The sequence below is a fragment of the Stegostoma tigrinum genome, chromosome 29 (genome assembly GCF_030684315.1).
Source record: "Stegostoma tigrinum isolate sSteTig4 chromosome 29, sSteTig4.hap1, whole genome shotgun sequence".
NCBI lineage: Eukaryota > Metazoa > Chordata > Chondrichthyes > Orectolobiformes > Stegostomatidae > Stegostoma > Stegostoma tigrinum.
Genome location: NC_081382.1, coordinates 4,615,397 through 4,634,672, shown reverse-complemented (window position 1 = coordinate 4,634,672; position 19,276 = coordinate 4,615,397). Strand labels below are relative to the sequence as shown.

Sequence of the window (19,276 nt, the reverse complement as noted above, 5' to 3'; positions counted from 1 at the left end):
GGGCATAGTGTGGCTAAGAGTGAAGGATGGGGAAATTGGGAGCACTTCACACCTTCCCCACATTGCCCTCCAACCTGCTGCTCAACTACTGAAGCTACCTTCTAATACATCTTCAATTTCTGCAACACCAACCTGAATCCTCTGCACTCTGAGAAAGCTCTGGAAGCTTGCGTAGTAGCCTGGCAGGTTCCTGGTATTCCAGATCAAATGGAAAGACACGCTCATAAGTGGGGTTGGTCTGAAATATCTGTGTCTGGTTACTAATGACGATGGTGTCATTGCACAAGGATGGACGCACAGTCGCATCCTCCTCTAAGATTCTCCGTGGAGCCTTAGTAAATAAACAGAGCACAAACAGCATTAGACCATAATAACCATAGACCAAACCACCAGTCCCAACATATTACAGAGCTCAGATCATAATAATCATATACTCTAAGCCCCTGCTCTCAACAGACTACACAGCTGGGAGCAGAAAGCTGGGGAGCTTAAAGGCACGAGATTAACCAGACTAGGCTTAGATATTGGCAGTGCACAGCTCCATTCAACAGTAAGCATTTTGCAGGAGAAAAGGGCATTACTGCCTGGGCGTATGGGGTTTTGCAGGTGGGTGGCCACATGACAGGATGGTACAGGAGGGTACATGTACAAGGAAATGAGGCAGTGACGAGGGACAGCAAGAGGGAGATACTGTTACAGAATTAACAGCGCCAGGCTGTTAAGGTTATGGAGACAGTGCAGTGTCCAGGAAGAGCCAGCTATTGTAAACTTGACATGGCTGTTGTTAAAGGAGATGCATCAAAGTGGGAGGGGACTTTTAAAGGGGGCAGTACAGATTAGTGGTATACTATTAAAGGGAACACAGCACAGCGATGGGATGTTGTTGAAGAGGACGAAATGCAGTATAAAAGACACCAGAGGTTAAAGTTAATTGACAAGACTCTAAATACCTCCTTTTCTAGGAAGAGTTTTATTCCAACTTAGAACTTATAAATCTCCAACACACTGATAGCTCTTCCTCAGATATACACCCAGTTCTCACCCAATAGTCATTTAACCATCACCTGTGCACTAGTTCCATTTAGTCTCAGGAAGCCCTGCTAGATGAGAACAGACCCCCCTTTACAGTAGTGACGTATTTTTGATATAACCATGCATGTTGCAGCTGAATCCCTTTTTTTCAGGGTTCTTCCAAGACTTCTCTAAGAAAAATATCACATCCACTACTTCGTCAAGAATGAAACATTCAGTCACTAAGATTATTGCTCATCTGATCTTTTCAGTTTCCCAAACTAAAGGGTAACATTTACCCCCTTTTCCAGCAAGAAAAAAGTACAAATCTCCCAGCACTTGAGAACTCGTCAGAGAGATTCATGCAAGAAGCATCACCAAAAACAAGATGTTTCATACTCCAGGCATCTCCCAATGATGGACATTTCAAAACACTGTTCCATTTTCATTTCTCACTGTTTTGTTTTTCCGAACAGCAGATTTTTCATAGTCTTACTCAACTCTAATATTTTAAAACCAGTACCTGGCCTTGCTTAGGCATCCAGCTAATTCAGCTATCCAAGTAGACTTTGCAATTCATCTTTTTCAGTTGTGGAAGATTCTGTATCTTCCAAGGTCTTACTCTGACAATTACCAGTTTCCAAATAAGACTGATGTAGTGACACTTGATCCAATTCTGGTCCAATTATTTAAAAGCCTCACTTCCAGTTTTGAATGCTGCTTAAATGCCATTTATGACTACGTTTTCAAACTCACTGCTCTCACCTGATAAAAATAAAACCATCTATGTGCATCATAAAGATGCGGGAAATCTGCTTGCTACCAAAATCACCTCAAACACTCCCCCAGCCCCAATCAAGGAGGCCAGCAAAGACAGCACAATTTTAACAAGCAGGACCTTATTGAGTAGTACCAAACTCTAGAGGCATCGTTTAGGTCATGGACACATTTACGCAAGTTTTGGAATATCTCCAAAATATATGGTGCCTCTTTCGGATGGTGAAGGATCACCTTCCTGTTGATTCGATCTCCCTGCAGAAAGCAACTTTACTATCAATTGATCTACATTCCCGAGAAGCTGCTGCTAACAAGTCCAAGAATATCTTCAAAATTCCTTTATTGCCATCAGTGAAGTTGTTCTGGCATTGTTCCTGGTCTGTAGCTTATTCCTTGATCTTGTTAAGCTACACCTTTTATCTTGCCTTCTATCACTTTATGGCCTGTTACTGTTTGATCTCCTCCTCCGATTAAAAGGATTCCTTTCAACAGTCCCTGAATCTCTCTCCAGGGACATGTTCATTCCTAAAACCACTTTCTGAGGTTACAAAAATGGAAGGCAAGGAAACACGGTGTATTTTATGTTCGCGATCCGTGGGTCTACAGCTTTCCCCCACCCAGTTATTATATTTCCCAATGATTGTCTCTGCTCTGCTTCGAATATGTCACATTTCTCCATTGACTGGGCTGCCTGGAAAATAGATGACTTGATTACCCACATTTAGCAGTTGGCCTCTGTGACCAATCAGCACAGCCCAGTGGTGGGGGTTTGTTAAAGGGGACACAACCCAGGGCTCAGTTTGTTAAAGGGGCATACCTTCTCGAGGATCCTCTTCCAGTGCTGCGTCCACAGGATAACAATGATGATCAGGAGGAGGAGGAGGATGATGGTTACCAAACAGCCAATCAGAATAGAGGTGTTGCTGTCCTCAACCCTGTTAATGGGTCTGCTGATGTTGTGAGGAGGGGAGCTGCCTGTTGGGAGGCAGAGATAGAGAAAATATGAGACAGACATAGACAGTGCGAGGGAGCGAGGGAGGGAGCGAGGGAGCGAGGGGAGCGAGGGAGGGAGGGAGGGAGGGAGCGAGGGAGGGAGGGAGGGAGGGAGCGAGGGAGGGAGGGAGCGAGGGAGGGAGCGAGGGAGGAGGGAGGGAGGGAGGGAGCGAGGGAGGGAGGGAGGGAGGGAGCGAGGGAGGGAGGGAGGGAGGGAGCGAGGGAGGGAGGGAGGGAGGGAGCGAGGAGGGGAGGGAGGGAGGGAGCGAGGGAGCGAGGGAGGGAGGGAGGGAGGGAGCGAGGGAGGGAGGGAGGGAGGGAGGGAGGGAGGGAGGGAGGGAGGGAGCGAGGGAGCGAGGGAGGGAGGGAGGGAGGGAGGGAGGGAGGGAGGGGAGGGGTGGGAGGGGTGGGAGCGGAGGGGTGGGAGGGGTGGGAGCGGAGGGGTGGGAGGGGTGGGAGCGGAGGGGTGGGAGGGGGTGGGAGCGGAGGGGTGGGAGGGGTGGGAGCGGAGGGGTGGGAGGGGTGGGAGGGGGTGGGAGGGGTGGGAGGGGTGGGAGGGGTGGGAGCGGAGGGGTGGGAGGGGTGGGAGGGGTGGGAGCGGAGGGGTGGGAGGGGTGGGAGCGGAGGGGTGGGAGGGGTGGGAGGGGTGGGAGGGGTGGGAGGGGTGGGAGGGGTGGGAGGGGTGGGAGCGGAGGGAGGGAGGGAGGGAGGGGTGGGAGCGGAGGGAGGGGAGGGTGGGAGGGGAGGGTGGGAGGGGAGGGTGGGAGGGGTGGGTGGGAGGGGAGGGTGGGAGGGGTGGGGGGGAGGGGAGGGAGGGGTGGGGGGGGGGAGGGGGAGGGTGGGGAGGGGTGGGGGGGAGGGTGGGGGGGGGGGAGGGGTGGGGGGGAGGGGTGGGGGGGAGGGGTGGGGGGGAGGGTGGGGGGGAGGGGTGGGTGGGAGGGGAGGGTGGAGGGGTGGGGGGGAGGGGGGAGGGGTGGGGGGGAGGGGGGAGGGGTGGGGGGGAGGGGGGAGGGGAAGGGGGGGGAGCGGGGGGAGGGGGGGGGAGCGGGGAGGGGTGGGGGGAGGGGGGGAGCGGGGAGGGGAGGGGGGGGAGGGGAGGGGGGGAGGGGGGGAGGGGAGGGGGGGGAGGGGAGGGGGGGAGGGGGGGGGGAGGGGAGGGGGGGAGGGGGGGGGAGGGGAGGGGGGGAGGGGAGGGGGGGAGGGGGGGGAGGGGAGGGGGGGAGGGGGGGGAGGGGGGGGGAGGGGGGGGGGAGGGGGGGGGAGGGGGGGGGAGGGAGGGGGAGGGGAGGGGGGGGAGGGGGGGAGGGGGGGGGAGGGGGGGGGGAGGGAGGGGGAGGGGAGGGAGGGGGGGAGGGGGGGGAGGGGGGAGGGGGAGGGAGGGGGAGGGAGGGGGAGGGGGAGGGGAGGGGGAGGGGAGGGGGGGAGAGGGGAGGGGGGAGGGGAGGGGGGGGGGAGGGGGGGAGGGGGGAGGGGAGGGGAGGGGGGGAGGGGAAGGGGAGGGGGGGAGGGGAGGGGGGGGGAGGGGAGGGGGGAGGGGAGGGGGGGGGAGGGGAGGGGAGGGGAGGGGAGGGGAGGGGGGGAGGGGAGGGGGGGGAGGGGAGGGGAGGGGGGGGAGGGGAGGGGGGGGGAGGGGGGGGGAGGGGGGGAGGGGAGGGGGGAGGGGGGAGGGGGAGGGGGAGGGGGGGGGGAGGAGGGGAGGGGAGGGGGGGAGGGGGGGGAGGAGGGGAGGGGAGGGGGGGAGGGGAGGGAGGGGGGGAGGGGGGGGGAGGGGAGGGTGGGGTGGGGAGGGGAGGGGGGGGTGGGGAGGGAGGGGGGGGTGGGGAGGGGAGGGGAGGGTGGGAGGGGGGGGAGGGGAGGGTGGGAGGGGGGGGAGGGGAGGGTGGGAGGGGGGGGAGGGGAGGGTGGGGAGGGGGGGGAGGGGGGGTGGGGTGGGGGAGGGTGGGAGGGGGGGGGAGGGGGGAGGAGGGTGAGGGTGGGAGGGGGGGGAGGGGAGGGAGGGGAGGTGGGGAGGGGGGGAGGGGGGGGAGGGGAGGGTGGGTGGGAGGGGAGGGTGGGGGGGGGGGGGGTGGGGGGGGGGGGGGAGAGGGTGGGGGGGGGGGGGAGGGGTGGGAGGGGGGGGTGGGGAGGGAAGGGGGGGAGGGGGGGAGGGTGGGGAGGGGGGGAGGGAGGGGAGGGGGGGAGGGAAGGGAGGGGGGGAGGGGAGGGGGGGTGGGGGGGAGGGGAGGGGGGAGGGGAGGGGGGAGGGGAGGGGGGGAGGGGAGGGGGGGAGGGGGGGGGAGGGGAGGGGGGGGGGGGTGGGAGGGGGAGGGGAGGGTGGGGAGGGGAGGGTGGGGAGGGGAGGGTGGGGAGGGTGGGGAGGGGAGGGTGGGAGGGTGGGGAGGGGAGGGTGGAGGGTGGGGGAGGGGAGGGTGGGGAGGGGAGGGTGGGGAGGGAGGGGTGGGAGGGTGGGGAGGGGAGGGTGGGGGGGGTGGGTGGGAGGGGAGGGTGGGGAGGGGAGGGTGGGAGGGGAGGGTGGGAGGGGGTGGGTGGGAGGGGGGGGAGGGGTGGGTGGGAGGGTGGGGAGGGGAGGGTGGGAGGGGGGGGTGGGGAGGGGGGGGGAGGGGAGGGTGGGAGGGGGGGGGGGGGGGAGGGGTGGGAGGGGGGGGAGGGGGGGGAGGGGGGGGAGGGGAGGGTGGAGGGGGGGGAGGGGGGGGGAGGGGAGGGTGGGGGGGGAGGGGGGGAGGGGGGGAGGGGAGGGTGGGAGGGGGGGGAGGGGGGGGAGGGGGGGGAGGGGAGGGTGGGAGGGGGGGAGGGGAGGGGAGGGGAGGGGGAGGGGGGGGGGAGGGGGGGGTGGGGTGGGGGAGGGGGGTGGGGAGGGGGGAGGGGAGGGGGGGAGGGGGGAGGGAGGGAGGGGGGGTGGGGGGGAGGGGGGGGAGGGGGAGGGGGGGTGGGGGGGGAGGGGGGGGGAGGGGGGGGGGGGGGGAGGGGGGGTGGGGGGGTGGGTGGGTGGGGGGGGGTGGGGGGGGGGTGGGGAGGGGGTGGGGAGGGGAGGGGGGGAGGGGGGGGAGGGGAGGGGGGGGGGGGGGGGGGGGGGGGTGGGGGGGAGGGGAGGGGTGGGGGGGGGAGGGGTGGGTGGGGGGGGGAGGTGGGAGGGGGGGGGGGAGGGGGGGAGGGGAGGGGAGGAGGGGAGGGGAGGGGAGGAGGGTGGGGAGGGGAGGGTGGGAGGGGGGGGAGGGGTGGGTGGAGGGGGGGGAGGGGAGGGTGGGAGGGGGGGAGGGGAGGGTGGGGGAGGGGGTGGGGAGGGGTGGGTGGGGAGGGGGAGGGTGGGAGGGTGGGGAGGGGAGGGTGGGAGGGGGGGGGAGGGGAGGAGGGGAGGGTGGGGGGGGGGGAGGGGAGGAGGGGAGGGTGGGAGGGGGGGGGGAGGGTGGGGGAGGGGAGGGGGGAGGGTGGGGGGGGGGGTGGGGAGGAGGGGAGGGTGGGAGGGGGGGGAGGGGAGGAGGTGGAGGAGGGGAGGGGGGGAGGGAGGGTGGGGGGGTGGGGAGGGTGGGAGGGGGGGGAGGGGGAGGGGAGGAGGGGAGGGGGGGAGGGGAGGGTGGGGGGGAGGGGAGGGTGGGAGGGTGGGAGGGAGGGGTGGGTGGGAGGGGGGGGAGGGTGGGAGGGGGGGGAGGGGAGGGTGGGAGGGGGGGGAGGGGAGGGAAGGGAGGGGAGGGGGGGGGGGAGGGAGGGGAGGGGGTGGGGGAAGGGAGGGGAGGGGGGGAGGGGGGGGAGGGGAGGGGGGGAGGGGAGGGTGGGAGGGGGGGGGGGGGGGTGGGGAGGGGGGGAGGGGGGGTGGGAGGGGGGGGAGGGGGATGGTGGGGAGGGGGGGAGGGGATGGTGGGAGGGGAGGGTGGAGGGTGGGAGGGGAGGGTGGGGAGGGGGGGAGGGTGGGGAGGGGGGGAGGGGAGGGTGGGGAGGGGAGGGTGGGGAGGGGAGGGTGGGAGGGGGGGGAGGGAGGGGGGGGAGGGGGGGGAGGGGGAGGGTGGGAGGGGGGGGAGGGGAGGGGGGGGGAGGGGAGGTGGGAGGGGGGGGAGGGGAGGGAGGGGAGGGTGGGAGGGGGGGGAGGGGAGGGAGGGGAGGGTGGGGGGGGGGGGGGGAGGGTGGGGAGGGGAGGGTGGGGAGGGGGGGGTGGGGAGGGGAGGGTGGGGAGGGGAGGGTGGGGAGGGGGGGAGGGGAGGGGAGGGTGGGAGGGAGGGTGGGGAGGGTGGGGGGGGAGGGGAGGGTGGGAGGGGGGGGGGACGGGAGGAGGGGGGGGAGGGGAGGAGGGGAGGGTGGGAGGGGGGGGACGGGAGGAGGGGGGGGGGGAGGGGAGGAGGGGAGGGTGGGAGGGGGGGGAGGGGAGGGAGGGGAGGAGGGGGGGGGGAGGGGAGGTGGGGGGGGGGGGGGAGGGTGGAGGGGGGGGAGGGGAGGGAGGGAGGGGGGGAGGGGGGGGAGGGGGGGAGGGAAGGGAGGGAGGGGGGGGAGGGAAGGGAGGGGAGGGGGGGGGAGGGAAGGGAGGGGAGGGGGGGAGGGAAGGGAGGGGAGGGGGGGGAGGGGGGGGAGGGGGGGGAGGGGTGGAGCGGAGGGGGGGAGGGGAGGGAGCGGAGGGAGGAGGGGAGGGGGGGGAGGGGAGGGAGCGGAGGGGGGGAGGGGAAGGAGCGGAGGAGGAGGGGAGGGGGGAGGGGAGGGAGGGGAGGGGGGAGGGGGGGGAGGGGAGGAGCGGAGGGAGGGGAGGGAGGGAGGGGAGGAGGGGAGGGAGGGAGGGGAGGGAGGGAGCGGAGGGAGGGAGGGAGGGAGGGAGGGAGGGAGGGAGCGAGGGGGAGGGGGAGGGAGGGGAGGGGAGGGGAGGGGAGGGGAGGGGAGGGGCGGGGAGGGAGGGAGGGGAGGGGAGGGGGAGGGGAGGGTGGGAGGGGGGGAGGGGAGGAGGGGAGGGTGGGAGGGGGGTAGGGGAAGAGGGGAGGAGGGGAGGGGAGGGTGGAGGGGGGGGGAGGGGAGGGTGGGGGGGGGAGGGGAGGGTGGGAGGGGGGGAGGGGAGGGTGGGGGGGGGGAGGGGGGGAGGGAGGGTGGGAGGAGGGGGAGGGGAGGGTGGGAGGGAGGGGGGGGGAGGGAGGGTGGGGGGGGGAGGGGAGGGTGGGGGGGGGAGGGGAGGGTGGGGGGGGAGGGGAGGGTGGGAGGGGGGGGAGGGGAGGGAAGGGGGGGGAGGGGAGGGGAGGGAGGGGAGGGAGAGAGGGGAGGAGAGAGGGGAGGGAGAGAGGGGAGGGAGGGAGGGGAGGGGAGGGAGGGGAGGGAGGGAGGGGAGGGGAGGGAGGGGAGGGAGCGGAGGGAGCGGAGGGAGGGAGGGAGGGGAGGGAGGGAGCGGAGGGAGGGAGCGGAGGGAGGGAGCGAGGGAGGGAGCGAGGGAGGGAGCGAGGGAGGGAGCGAGGGAGGGAGGGAGCGAGGGAGGGAGGGGAGGGAGCGGAGGGAGAGAGGGGAGGGAGCGAGGGAGGGAGCGAGGGAGGGAGCGAGGGAGGGAGGGAGCGAGGGAGGGAGCGAGGGAGGGAGGGAGGGAGCGAGGGAGGGAGGGGAGGGAGCGGAGGGAGAGAGGGGAGGGAGCGGAGGGAGCGGAGGGAGGGAGGGGAGGGAGGGGAGGGAGGGGAGGGAGGGGAGGGAGGGGAGGGAGGGGAGGGAGCGGAGGGGAGGGAGGGGAGGGGAGGGAGGGGAGGGAGGGGAGGGAGGGGAGGGGAGGGGAGGGAGGGGAGGGAGAGAGGGGAGGGAGAGAGGGGAGGGAGAGAGGGGAGGGAGGGAGGGGAGGGGAGGGAGGGGAGGGAGGGGAGGGAGGGGAGGGAGCGGAGGGAGCGGAGGGAGCGGAGGGAGGGAGCGGAGGGAGCGGAGGGAGGGAGGGAGGGAGGGGAGGGAGGGAGGGGAGGGAGGGGAGGGAGGGAGGGGAGGGAGGGAGCGAGGGAGGGAGCGAGGGAGGGAGCGAGGGAGGGAGGGAGCGAGGGAGGGAGGGGAGGGAGCGGAGGGAGAGAGGGGAGGGAGGGGAGGGAGGGGAGGGAGCGGAGGGAGAGAGGGGAGGGAGCTGAGGGAGCGGAGGGAGGGAGCGGAGGGAGCGGAGGGAGCGGAGGGAGCGGAGGGAGGGAGGGGAGGGAGCGGAGGGAGGGAGGGGAGGGAGGGGAGGGAGCGGGGGGAGCGGGGGGAGCGGGGGGAGCGGGGGGAGCGGAGGGAGCGGAGGGAGCGGAGGGAGGGAGGGGAGGGAGGGGAGGGAGCGGAGGGAGCGGAGGGAGGGAGGGGAGGGAGCGGGGGGAGGGAGGGGAGGGAGGGGAGGGAGCGGGGGGAGGGAGCGGGGGGAGGGGGGGGAGGGAGCGGGGGGAGGGAGCGGAGGGAGGGAGGGGAGGGAGCGGAGGGAGGGAGGGGAGGGAGCGGGGGGAGGGAGGGGAGGGAGGGGGGGAGGGAGGGGAGGGAGGGGGGGGAGGGAGGGGAGGGAGGGGAGGGAGGGGAGGGAGGGGAGGGAGGGGGGGGGAGGGAGCGGAGGGAGGGAGGGGAGGGAGGGAGGGGAGGGAGGGGAGGGAGGGGAGGGAGGGGAGGGAGGGAGGGGAGGGAGGGGAGGGAGGGGAGGGAGGGGAGGGAGGGGAGGGGAGGGAGGGGAGGGAGGGGAGGGAGGGGAGGGAGGGGAGGGAGGGGAGGGAGGGGAGCGGGGGGAGGGAGCGGAGGGAGGGGAGGGAGGGGGGGAGGGAGGGGAGGGAGGGGAGGGAGGGGGGGAGGGAGGGGAGGGAGGGGAGGGAGGGGAGGGAGGGGAGGGAGGGGAGGGAGGGAGGGGGGGGAGGGAGGGAGGGGAGGGAGGGAGGGGAGGGAGGGGAGGGAGGGGAGGGAGGGGAGGGGGGGGAGGGGGGGGAGGGAGGGGGGGGAGGGGGGGGAGGGAGGGGAGGGAGGGGAGGGAGGGGAGGGAGGGGAGGGAGGGGAGGGGAGGGAGGGGAGGGAGGGAGGGGAGGGAGGGGAGGGAGGGGAGGGAAGGGAGCGGGGGGAGGGAGCGGAGGGAGCGAGCGGAGGGAGCGGAGGGAGGGAGGGGAGGGAGGGGAGGGAGCGGAGGGAGGGGAGGGAGGGAGCGGAGGGAGGGAGGGGAGGGAGCGGAGGGAGGGAGGGAGGGGAGGGAGGGAGCGGAGGGAGGGAGGGAGCGGAGGGAGGGAGGGAGGGAGCGGAGGGAGGGAGGGAGGGAGCGAGGGAGGGAGGGAGCGAGGGAGGGAGGGAGCGAGGGAGGGAGGGAGCGAGGGAGCGAGGGAGGGGAGGGGAGGGGAGGGGAGGGGAGGGAGGGAGGGAGCGGAGGGAGCGGAGGGAGCGGAGGGAGGGAGCGAGGGAGGGAGGGAGGGAGGGAGGGAGCGAGGGAGGGGAGGGGAGGGGAGGGGAGGGGAGGGGGGGAGGGGAGGGGAGGGGAGGGGGGAGGGGAGGGGAGGGGAGGGGAGGGGAGGGGAGGGGAGGGAGCAGAGGGAGGGAGGGGAGGGAGCGGAGGGAGGGAGGGGAGGGAGCGGAGGGAGGGAGGGGAGGGAGCGGAGGGAGGGAGGGGAGGGGAGGGAGCGGAGGGAGGGAGGGGAGCGGAGGGAGGGAGGGGAGCGGAGGGAGGGAGGGGAGGGGAGGGAGGGAGGGAGCGAGGGAGGGAGCGAGGGAGCGAGCGAGGGAGCGAGCGAGGGAGCGAGCGAGGGAGGGAGGGAGCGAGCGAGGGAGGGAGGTTGGGAGCGAGGGAGGGAGGGTGGGAGGGAGGGAGGGTGGGAGCGAGGGAGGGAGGGTGGGAGCGAGGGAGGGAGCGAGGGAGGGAGCGAGGGAGGGAGCGAGGGAGGGAGGGGAGGGAGCGGAGGGAGGGAGGGGAGGGAGCGGGGGGAGGGAGGGAGGGGAGGGAGCGGAGGGAGCGGAGGGAGGGAGGGAGGGGAGGGAGGGAGCGGAGGGAGCGAGGGAGGGAGCGAGGGAGGGAGCGAGGGAGGGAGCGAGGGAGGGAGGGAGCGAGGGAGGGAGCGAGGGAGGGAGGGAGGGAGGGAGGGAGGGAGGGAGGGAGGGAGGGAGGGAGGGAGCGAGGGAGGGAGGGAGCGAGGGAGGGAGGGAGGGAGGGAGGGAGGGAGCGAGGGAGGGAGGGAGGGAGGGAGGGAGGGAGGGAGGGAGCGAGGGAGCGAGGGAGCGAGGGAGCGAGGGAGGGAGGGAGCGGAGGGGTGGGAGGGGTGGGAGCGGAGGGTGGGAGGGGAGGGTGGGAGGGGTGGGAGGGGTGGGAGGGGAGGGTGGGAGGGGTGGGAGGGGAGGGGGGGAGGGGTGGGAGGGGAGGGGGGGAGGGGTGGGAGGGGTGGGAGGGGAGGGGGGGAGGGGGGGAGGGGAGGGGGGAGGGTGGGAGGGGAGGGAGCGGAGGGTGGGAGGGGAGGGAGCGGAGGGTGGGAGGGGAGGGAGCGGAGGGTGGGAGGGGAGGGTGGGAGGGGAGGGAGGGAAGGGGAGGGTGGGAGGGGTGGGAGGGGAGGGGGGGAGGGGAGGGGGGAGGGTGGGAGGGGAGGGTGGGAGGGGAGGGAGCGGAGGGTGGGAGGGGAGGGAGCGGAGGGTGGGAGGGGAGGGAGCGGAGGGGAGGGAGGGAAGGGGAGGGTGGGAGGGGTGGGAGGGGAGGGAGGGAGGGGAGGGAGGGGAGGGAGGGGAGGGAGGGGAGGGAGCAGGGGGAGGGAGGGGAGGGAGCAGGGGGAGGGAGGGGAGGGAGCGGAGGGAGCGGAGGGAGGGAGGGGAGGGAGCGGAGGGAGGGAGGGGAGGGAGCGGAGGGAGGGAGGGGAGGGAGCGGAGGGAGGGAGGGGAGGGAGGGGAGGGAGGGGAGGGAGGGGAGGGAGGGGAGGGAGGGGAGGGAGGGAGGGAGGGGAGGGAGGGAGCGGAGGGAGGGAGCGAGGGAGCGAGGGAGGGAAGGAGGGAGGGAAGGAGGGAGGGAGGGAGGGAGCGGAGGGAGGGAGCGGAGGGAGGGAGCGGAGGGTGGGAGGGGAGGGAGCGGAGGGTGGGAGGGGAGGGAGCGGAGGGTGGGAGGGGAGGGTGGGAGGGGAGGGAGGGAAGAGGAGGGAGGGGAGGGTGGGAGGGGAGGGTGGGAGGGGAGGGAGGGAAGGGGAGGGAGGGAAGGGGAGGGAGGGGAGGGGAGGGAGGGGAGGGGAGGGGAGGGGAGGGAGCAGAGGGAGGGGAGGGGAGGGAGCAGAGGGGGGGAGGGGAGGGAGCAGAGGGGGGAGGGGAGGGAGCAGACGGAGGGAGGGGAGGGAGGGGAGGGAGCGGAGGGAGCGGAGGGAGCGGAGGGTGGGAGGGGAGGGAGGGAGGGGAGGGAGGGAGGGAGCGGAGGGAGGGAGCGGAGGGAGGGAGCGGAGGGAGGGGAGGGAGCGGAGGGAGGGGTGGGGAGGGAGGGAGCGAGGGAGCGAGGGAGGGAGGGAGGGAGGGAGGGAGGGGAGGGAGGGGGGGAGGGAGGGGAGGGAGGGGAGGGAGGGGAGGGAGGGGAGGGAGCGGAGGGAGCGAGGGAGGGAGGGAGCGAGGGAGGGAGGGAGGGAGGGAGGGAGGGAGGGAGGGAGGGAGCGGAGGGAGCGGAGGGAGGGAGCGGAGGGAGGGAGGGAGGGAGCGGAGGGAGGGAGGGAGGGAGGGAGGGAGGGAGCGGAGGGAGGGAGGGAGGGAGCGGAGGGAGCGAGGGAGGGAGCGGAGGGAGGGAGGGGAGGGAGTGGAGGGTGGGAGGGGAGGGAGCGGAGGATGGGAGGGGAGGGAGCGGAGGATGGGAGGGGAGGGAGGGGAGGGGAGGGAGGGAGGGAGCGAGGGAGGAGGAGGGAGGGAGCGAGGGAGGGAGCGAGGGAGGGAGGGAGCGAGGGAGGGAGGGAGGGCGAGGGAGGGAGGGAGGGCGAGGGAGGGAGGGAGGGAGGGAGGGAGGGAGGGCGAGGGAGGGAGGGAGGGAGGGAGGGAGGGAGGGAGGGGAGGGAGGGAGGGAGTGAGGGGGGAGCGAGGGAGGGAGTGAGGGAGGAGGAGGGAGGGAGCAAGGGAGGAGGAGGGAGGGAGGGATGGAGGGAGCGAGGGAAGGAGGGAGGGAGGGGAGGGGAGGGAGGGAGGGAGCGAGGGAGGAGGAGGGAGGGAGGGAGGGAGGGAGCGAGGGAGGGAGGGAGCGTGGGAGGGAGGGAGGGCGAGGGAGGGAGGGAGGGCGAGGGAGGGAGGGAGGGAGGGAGGGAGGGCGAGGGAGGGAGGGAGGGAGGGAGGGGAGGGAGGGAGGGAGGGAGGGGAGGGAGGGGAGGGAGTGGAGGGAGGGAGGGAGTGAGGGGGGAGCGAGGGAGGGAGTGAGGGAGGAGGAGGGAGGGAGCAAGGGAGGAGGAGGGAGGGAGGGATGGAGGGAGCGAGGGAAGGAGGGAGGGAGGGAGGGAGCGAGGGAGCGAGGGAGCGAGGGAGGGAGGGAGGGAGGGAGGGAGGGAGGGAGGGAGCGAGGGAGGGAGGGAGGGAGCGAGCGAGCAAGGGAGGGAGGGAGGGAGGGAGCGAGGGAGGGAGGGAAGGAGGGAGGGAGGGAAGGAGGGAAGGAGGGAAGGAGGGAAGGAGGGAAGGAGGGAAGGAGGGAGGGAAGGAAGGAGGGAGGGAAGGAGGGAAGGAGGGAAGGAAGGAGGGAAGGAGGGAGGGAAGGAGGGAGGGAAGGAGGGAGGGAAGGAGGGAGGGAAGGAGGAAGGGAAGGAGGAAGGAGGGAGGGAGGGAGGGAGGGAGGGAGGGGAGGAGAGGAGGGAAGGAGGGAGGGAAGGAGGGAGGGAAGGAGGGAGGGAAGGAGGGAGGGAAGGAGGGAGGGAGGGAGGGAGGGAGGGAAGGAAGGAGGGAAGGAGGGAGGGAAGGAAGGAGGGAGGGAGGGAAGGAGGGAGGGAGGGAAGGAAGGAGGGAGGGAGGGAAGGAGGGAGGGAGGGAAGGAGGGCGGGAGGGAAGGAAGGGAGGGAAGGAGGGAAGGAGGGAAGGTGGGAAGGAGGGAAGGAGGGAGGGAAGGAAGGGAGGGAAGGAGGGAAGGAGGGAAGGAGGGAAGGATGGAAGGAGGGAAGGAGGGAAGGAGGGAAGGAGGGAAGGAGGGAGGGAGGGAGGGAGGGAGGGAAGGAGGGAGGGAAGGAGGGAAGGAGGGAGGGAAGGAGGGAGGGAAGGAGGGAGGGAGGGAGGGAGGGAGGGTTGGAGGGAGGGAGGGAGGGAGGGAGGGTGGGAGGGAGGGAGGGAGGGAGGGAGGGAGGGAGGGAGGGAGGGAGGGAGGGTGGGAGGGTGGGAGGGTGGGAGGGTGGGAGGGAGGGAAGGAGGGAAGGAGGGAAGGAGGGTGGGAGGGAGGGAAGGAGGGTGGGAGGGTGGGAAGGAGGGTGGGAGGGAGGGAGGGAGGGAGGGAAGGAGGGAAGGAGGGAAGGAAGGAGGGAGGGAAGGGAAGGAGGGAGGGTGGGAGGGAGGGAGGGAGGGAGGGTGGAGGGAAGGGGGAGGGAAGGAGGGAGGGAAGGAGGGAGGGAAGGAAGGAGAGAGGGAAGGGGAGAGGGAAGGGGAGAGGGAAGGGGAGAGGGAAGGGGAGAGGGAAGGGGAGAGGGAGGGAGGGAGGGAAGGAGGGAGGGAGGGAGGGAAGGAGGGAGGGAGGGAGGGGGGGAGGGAGGGAGGGAAGGAGGGAGGGAGGGAGGGAAGGAGGGAGGGAGGGAGGGAAGGGGGGAGGGAGGGAGGGAGGGAAGGGTAGGGGGAGGGAGGGAGTGAAGGGGGGAGGGAGGGAGGGAGGGAGGGAAGGGGAGAGGGAGGGAAGGGGAGAGGGAGGGAAGGGGAGAGGGAAGAGGAGGGGGAGGGAGGGAAGAGGAGGGGGAGGGAGGGAGGGGGAGGGGGAAGGGGAGGGAGGGAGGGGGAAGGGGAGGGGGAGGGGGAGGGGGAGGGGGAGGGAAGTGGAATAATGTCAAAGAGACAGGGAGAAAGGGAGAGAGGCAGTGAATAAGAAGGGCAGAGAGAGAGAGAGCAAAAAAGTGGGGTGGAGTGGGAGAGAGACAGGGAGAGTGAAAAAGGGGGAGGGAGGAGACACAGCGAGAGAGAGGGAGCGAGACAGGAAGTAGGGAGGAGGTGAAGAGAGAGAGAGATAGACAGACAGGGAGACAGTAGGACATGGGGAGATGAAAGATAGCAATGACCAAGTTCTGCAAATCCCAGAAGCTCTTTACCAAGAGTGAGGGTGACGAAGCTGTTAACAGTGTCACTCAGTGTGGGGCTTAGAGAACTGGACATGCTCAGTGTTGGTGAGGGGCTGGGCCCAGAACCCAGGTCAAGGCCAGCATTTGGTTTGGGAGTCGTTAGATCCACTGGGATTTGGGAAGTACCCTCTCTCCAGGAAGGCTGAGGGTGTTCCAAAGGATTCGCTGCCCCCACATCTGTCAAAAGGCAAAAGATCCGATTAAAACCCCATTGTCACACCAGTTTCAGAAAGTTAATGATGAGGTAAGGGCAGGGAAAGGGGTTACTTGACAGAAACACATTGCTGCCCTCCCCATTTCCCAGACATTTCTCCATGTGTCCTGGGACCTTCCCACATTCCCTAGGACTGCCACTGTCGATGTCTGGAGCCTGTCGCGCACAATTCACCTGGTCGCCATAGTCTAGAGAATAATCAGTAATAGGACATGCGTTTTGTCTACTTGATTCTATCATATACATGTGTACCATCAGAGGGAGTCTACTAGTATCATAGAAAATAGAGAATGAACAGTCATCTAATCTGGTCTGAAGAGATGCCTGAGATCCAATGGAATGAGGGGACTGGAGACGGATATATCAATTAAGGGTTAATGGGGGTGGGGGTGGAATTGATGGTATAATTATGGGGAGTTAGTAATCAGTGGGTGAGTGTTTTACAGAGTGTCTTTAACTGAAATAAAGCTCTTGTTTAGAAGTATTATCTTTTCACAAGTGCAGGAGGGTGAGAGGCAACTTTATAGAAGTTCATAAAGTAATGAGGGGTATAGATTGAGTTAATGGTAGTTGTCTTTCCCTAGGCTGGGGATTTCAAGACCAAAGGGCACATTTTTAAAGTGGGAGGAGATATTTAAAGACATGAGGGGCAATTTTATTACTTGGAGGGTGGTTTGTATACAGAATTAACTTCCTGAGGAAGTAGTGGATTACAACGTTTAAAAGATAATTGGATAACTTCATGAATAGGCGATGCTTGGAGGGATGTGGGCCAAGAGCAGGCAGGTGGAATTAGTTTTGTTTGGGATTATGTTTAGCATGGGCTGGTTGCACTGAAGGGTCTGTTCCCATTCTGTATGAGTTTATGACTCTATAAATAGCTTGTGCAGTTCCAATTCTGAACGATTCTGGCTGACGATAAAACTTGTTTGTATTCAAAGAACTTTACATCTGCTCCCCTGCCACTGCTTTTCAGATTAATATTCAAGACTCAATGACATCATCTTTGCGGCTAAAAGGACCCTGCTGTCTACCTGTGAGACTGAGCTCAAGGGCAGGCCTTGATGGAGCAGTGATAGCTCATTACCTGCGACTGTTGACTGGAAGGAGATCTCACTGAACAACATCCAGCGATCTGCAAAGTAGAACCGGCAGCGGATCGCCTTACCCAGCCTCTGGCCTAGGGGCACAACCACAAACCGCGCACTCGGATTCTTGTCATCCATCACCGTGGTCACACCGACCGACTCACGCTCCCAGTTTGCCACCAGCTGCTGTTTGAAGTAGCACTCGACCCGGTGGAAAATCTTCACCGACTTTGTGTACAGATTGTTTGAATGAACCTGTGGGAGAGACTGAGTCAGTCCAGAGAGAGACAGAGAGAAAAGGGACTGAGGAGGAGGGGATGAATGGAGGGGAGAACAGGGCAAAGGGACACTAAGAGGCGCCGGGGAAATGAGAGGACAGAGGAATTCAGTTCGTCAGTCACAAAGACAAAGTCAGAGAGAGTGAGAAAGAGAAAGAGAAGGAACGCAATATGACTGTAAGAAGAGATTGTGTGTGTCAGATTGAAAGGGAAAGGATGGGAACAGGGTAATGATTGAGGACAGTGCAAGCAAACTGTGGGGTGTGGGGGGTGACGGAGGACAGGGAGAGGCGACCAACCTAAGAATGGGATAGGGTAGAAAGCTATCTTTCTCAGGAACGGAAAACTGTACTGGAAGACTTGTTGCAACCCTGAGGACGTGTGTAGAAATAGAATGGGGAGGACCAATATTATAGTACATGTGGTGGATGTAGGGAATGCTGTTCCGATAAAACAGCAGGCTTAATCCTCTCAAAGCAGCACAGGTACAGAACAAAGTGGAAGCAATGTCCCAAGGAGACATCACTGAGCTGAGTCAAAGCACGTGGAATTTGCCAATTGTGTTGGTTCTCAAACCTGAAGGTGCTCAATGATTCTGTGTGGATTATTGGAAGGTCAACACCGTGACTAAATCAGACTCACCCCCAATTTCAAGGCTGGAGGACCGTGCAGAAAAAGTAGGACAAGCCACTTACATCACAAAGTTGCTCTTGCTTCATGGTTACTGCCAAGTACCTTTGTCGGAGACACTGAAAGGAGTTTGTGTGTTTGTAACCCCAAATGGGCTGTATCGATTTAAAGAAATGTTCTTTGGAATGAAGAATGCACCAGCTATATTTCAAAGACTTATGAACAGATTTGTGGCAGGATTAACTCATTGTGCTGTGTATATAGATAACTTAGTGATCTTTATCATTTGTGGAATGATCACATGGTACATTTGGCAGAGCTCTTTGAAAAGCTAAAGGAGACAAAACTGGTTACAAATTTAGCAAAAACTGAATCGGCAAAGGTGAAAGTGACATTCTTAGGACACAACACTGGACATGGAAGGATGACATGGAGGAACGTGAAGACAAAAGGCCATTGAGAAATTTCCAAGACTCTCTTTGAAGAAGGAAGTGCTACGCTTTTTGAGACTGAGTGAATTCTACAGGAAATTTGAACAGAACTTTAGTAGTGTGGTAGCACCGCTGATGGTTTTGTTAAAGAAGAAGATGGCATTGTTCTGTCCACTGAACTTTCAAGAGGCATTTGAGAAGTTAAAAGCAGCGTTAACCACTGCACCAGTTTTAGCCACACTAAATTTCTTGAAACTCTTTAATGTGGCTATCAACGCAAGCGATGTAGAGGTTGGAGCTGTGTCGTTACAAGGGGATAATTGTTGAACTGAAAGGCCAATCAGTTACTCTTCAAAGAAACACAATAGCCATCAGAGAGAATATTCAACTGCTGTAAAAGAGTTATTGAGTTTGGTACTGGCCTTACAACATTTTAATGTTTATGTTGCGAACAATACATGAGACAGTCATGTACACTGATCACAACCCTTTGACACTTTTAGAAAAACTTAAGGATGAGAACATTAGACTATTTCATTGGAGTCTTGATACAAGCATTTAATTTACAGATTGTACATGCTGCGGGTCGTGAAAGGTTTCTGCAGATGCATTATTGCGGGATTAAAAGAAATGTATGTACAAAATGGAAATGGCCGTATTCAGTGTTATATATGCGTACAGAATTGGTATGAAGTGTGTAACTTTAGATTAATGTATTATGATTTGGTAATAATGGCATTAAGATTTAGAAAATAAAGGAGCTATCTTGTCATAATAATAGGTCATTTTTCTCTTAAGGGGGAGAGTGTTGCATACTTGGTTTGAGTTGGTTTATGAATTAGAAGGCAGAATATTAGAATCTTAGTAAAAATGATAGGGAGAAGACGGTGTGGTCCCTTTAAGAGGTGATTTGCTTTTTTAAGCTTGGAGATAAAAAAAAAGTCTGCAAGCAGCTGCAGATGTGCAGACAGCTCTGAATTTGAACCAATGTATCAATTGGCTGTGTGGTTGGCAACAGAGGTTGGTTTGTTGTGATGTTAAAGCAACCAGGTTGAATATCACCAATTAATTTAAGCAGGCCCTAGATACAAAAACCCAATTAAATTTAAATCTGATGGTGCTGACAACCTAGGACCAATCCTATTATAAGAAAATTGACAGGCCATCAAGGGTATATAAGAAGAGATTTTTTGAAAATCATTGAGGGAGCGAACTGCCATCAGAAGAGTAAAACTCTGGTGCCCTCAGAAATCTTTAAGCTCTCTGATTAAGCACCATCTAAAAGGCATTCTTAGCTAATATTCCTGACACCAGGATTTGATGAAGAGAGAACTCCTGACTGAAGAATAGCAGAAAAGGCACAGATCATTCTGGAAGATGCATCCTGATTATAGTTTTGAGAATCTAAGTTTTAATTTTTTTAAAAATATGTTGGTTTATTTAAGTGGGACTTGTATTTATTGGAACAGCATGCCATTAGAATTTTGTTCTGTTCGGGAAAAGTTAGTAGTTGAGTTTGTTAGTAGGTCTGTTAACTTGTTTATTGTTAGAATTAAATAAATAAACTGTTAGTTGTTGCTTATAAAGTACTTCTTTCATTTAACCTCTCCTTTTTATAGATTGGGAGGTGAAAGGCAGGTTATGCCATTTTTCTCATTTCCTTTGGCAGATTACAAGGTGAGTTGAGTTTCTCTGGGTGTTT

General features: G+C 64.2%; 1 protein-coding gene across 2 annotated transcripts in view; it reads right to left on the bottom strand.

Annotated features, from left to right (window-relative positions):
* The window catches only part of ddr2l (discoidin domain receptor family, member 2, like), a 69,210-nt gene that overhangs the window by 9,403 nt on the left and 40,531 nt on the right, over positions 1 to 19,276 (bottom strand). For both annotated transcript variants that reach the window (XM_059638186.1, XM_048559063.2), the window contains exons 8-11: positions 16,235 to 16,490; positions 14,904 to 15,110; positions 2,606 to 2,763; positions 133 to 331 (exon numbers count right to left, since the gene is read on the bottom strand). In XM_059638186.1, the coding sequence (XP_059494169.1) occupies positions 133 to 331; positions 2,606 to 2,763; positions 14,904 to 15,110; positions 16,235 to 16,490 (820 nt within the window). The remainder of the gene's footprint in view (positions 1 to 132; positions 332 to 2,605; positions 2,764 to 14,903; positions 15,111 to 16,234; positions 16,491 to 19,276) is intronic.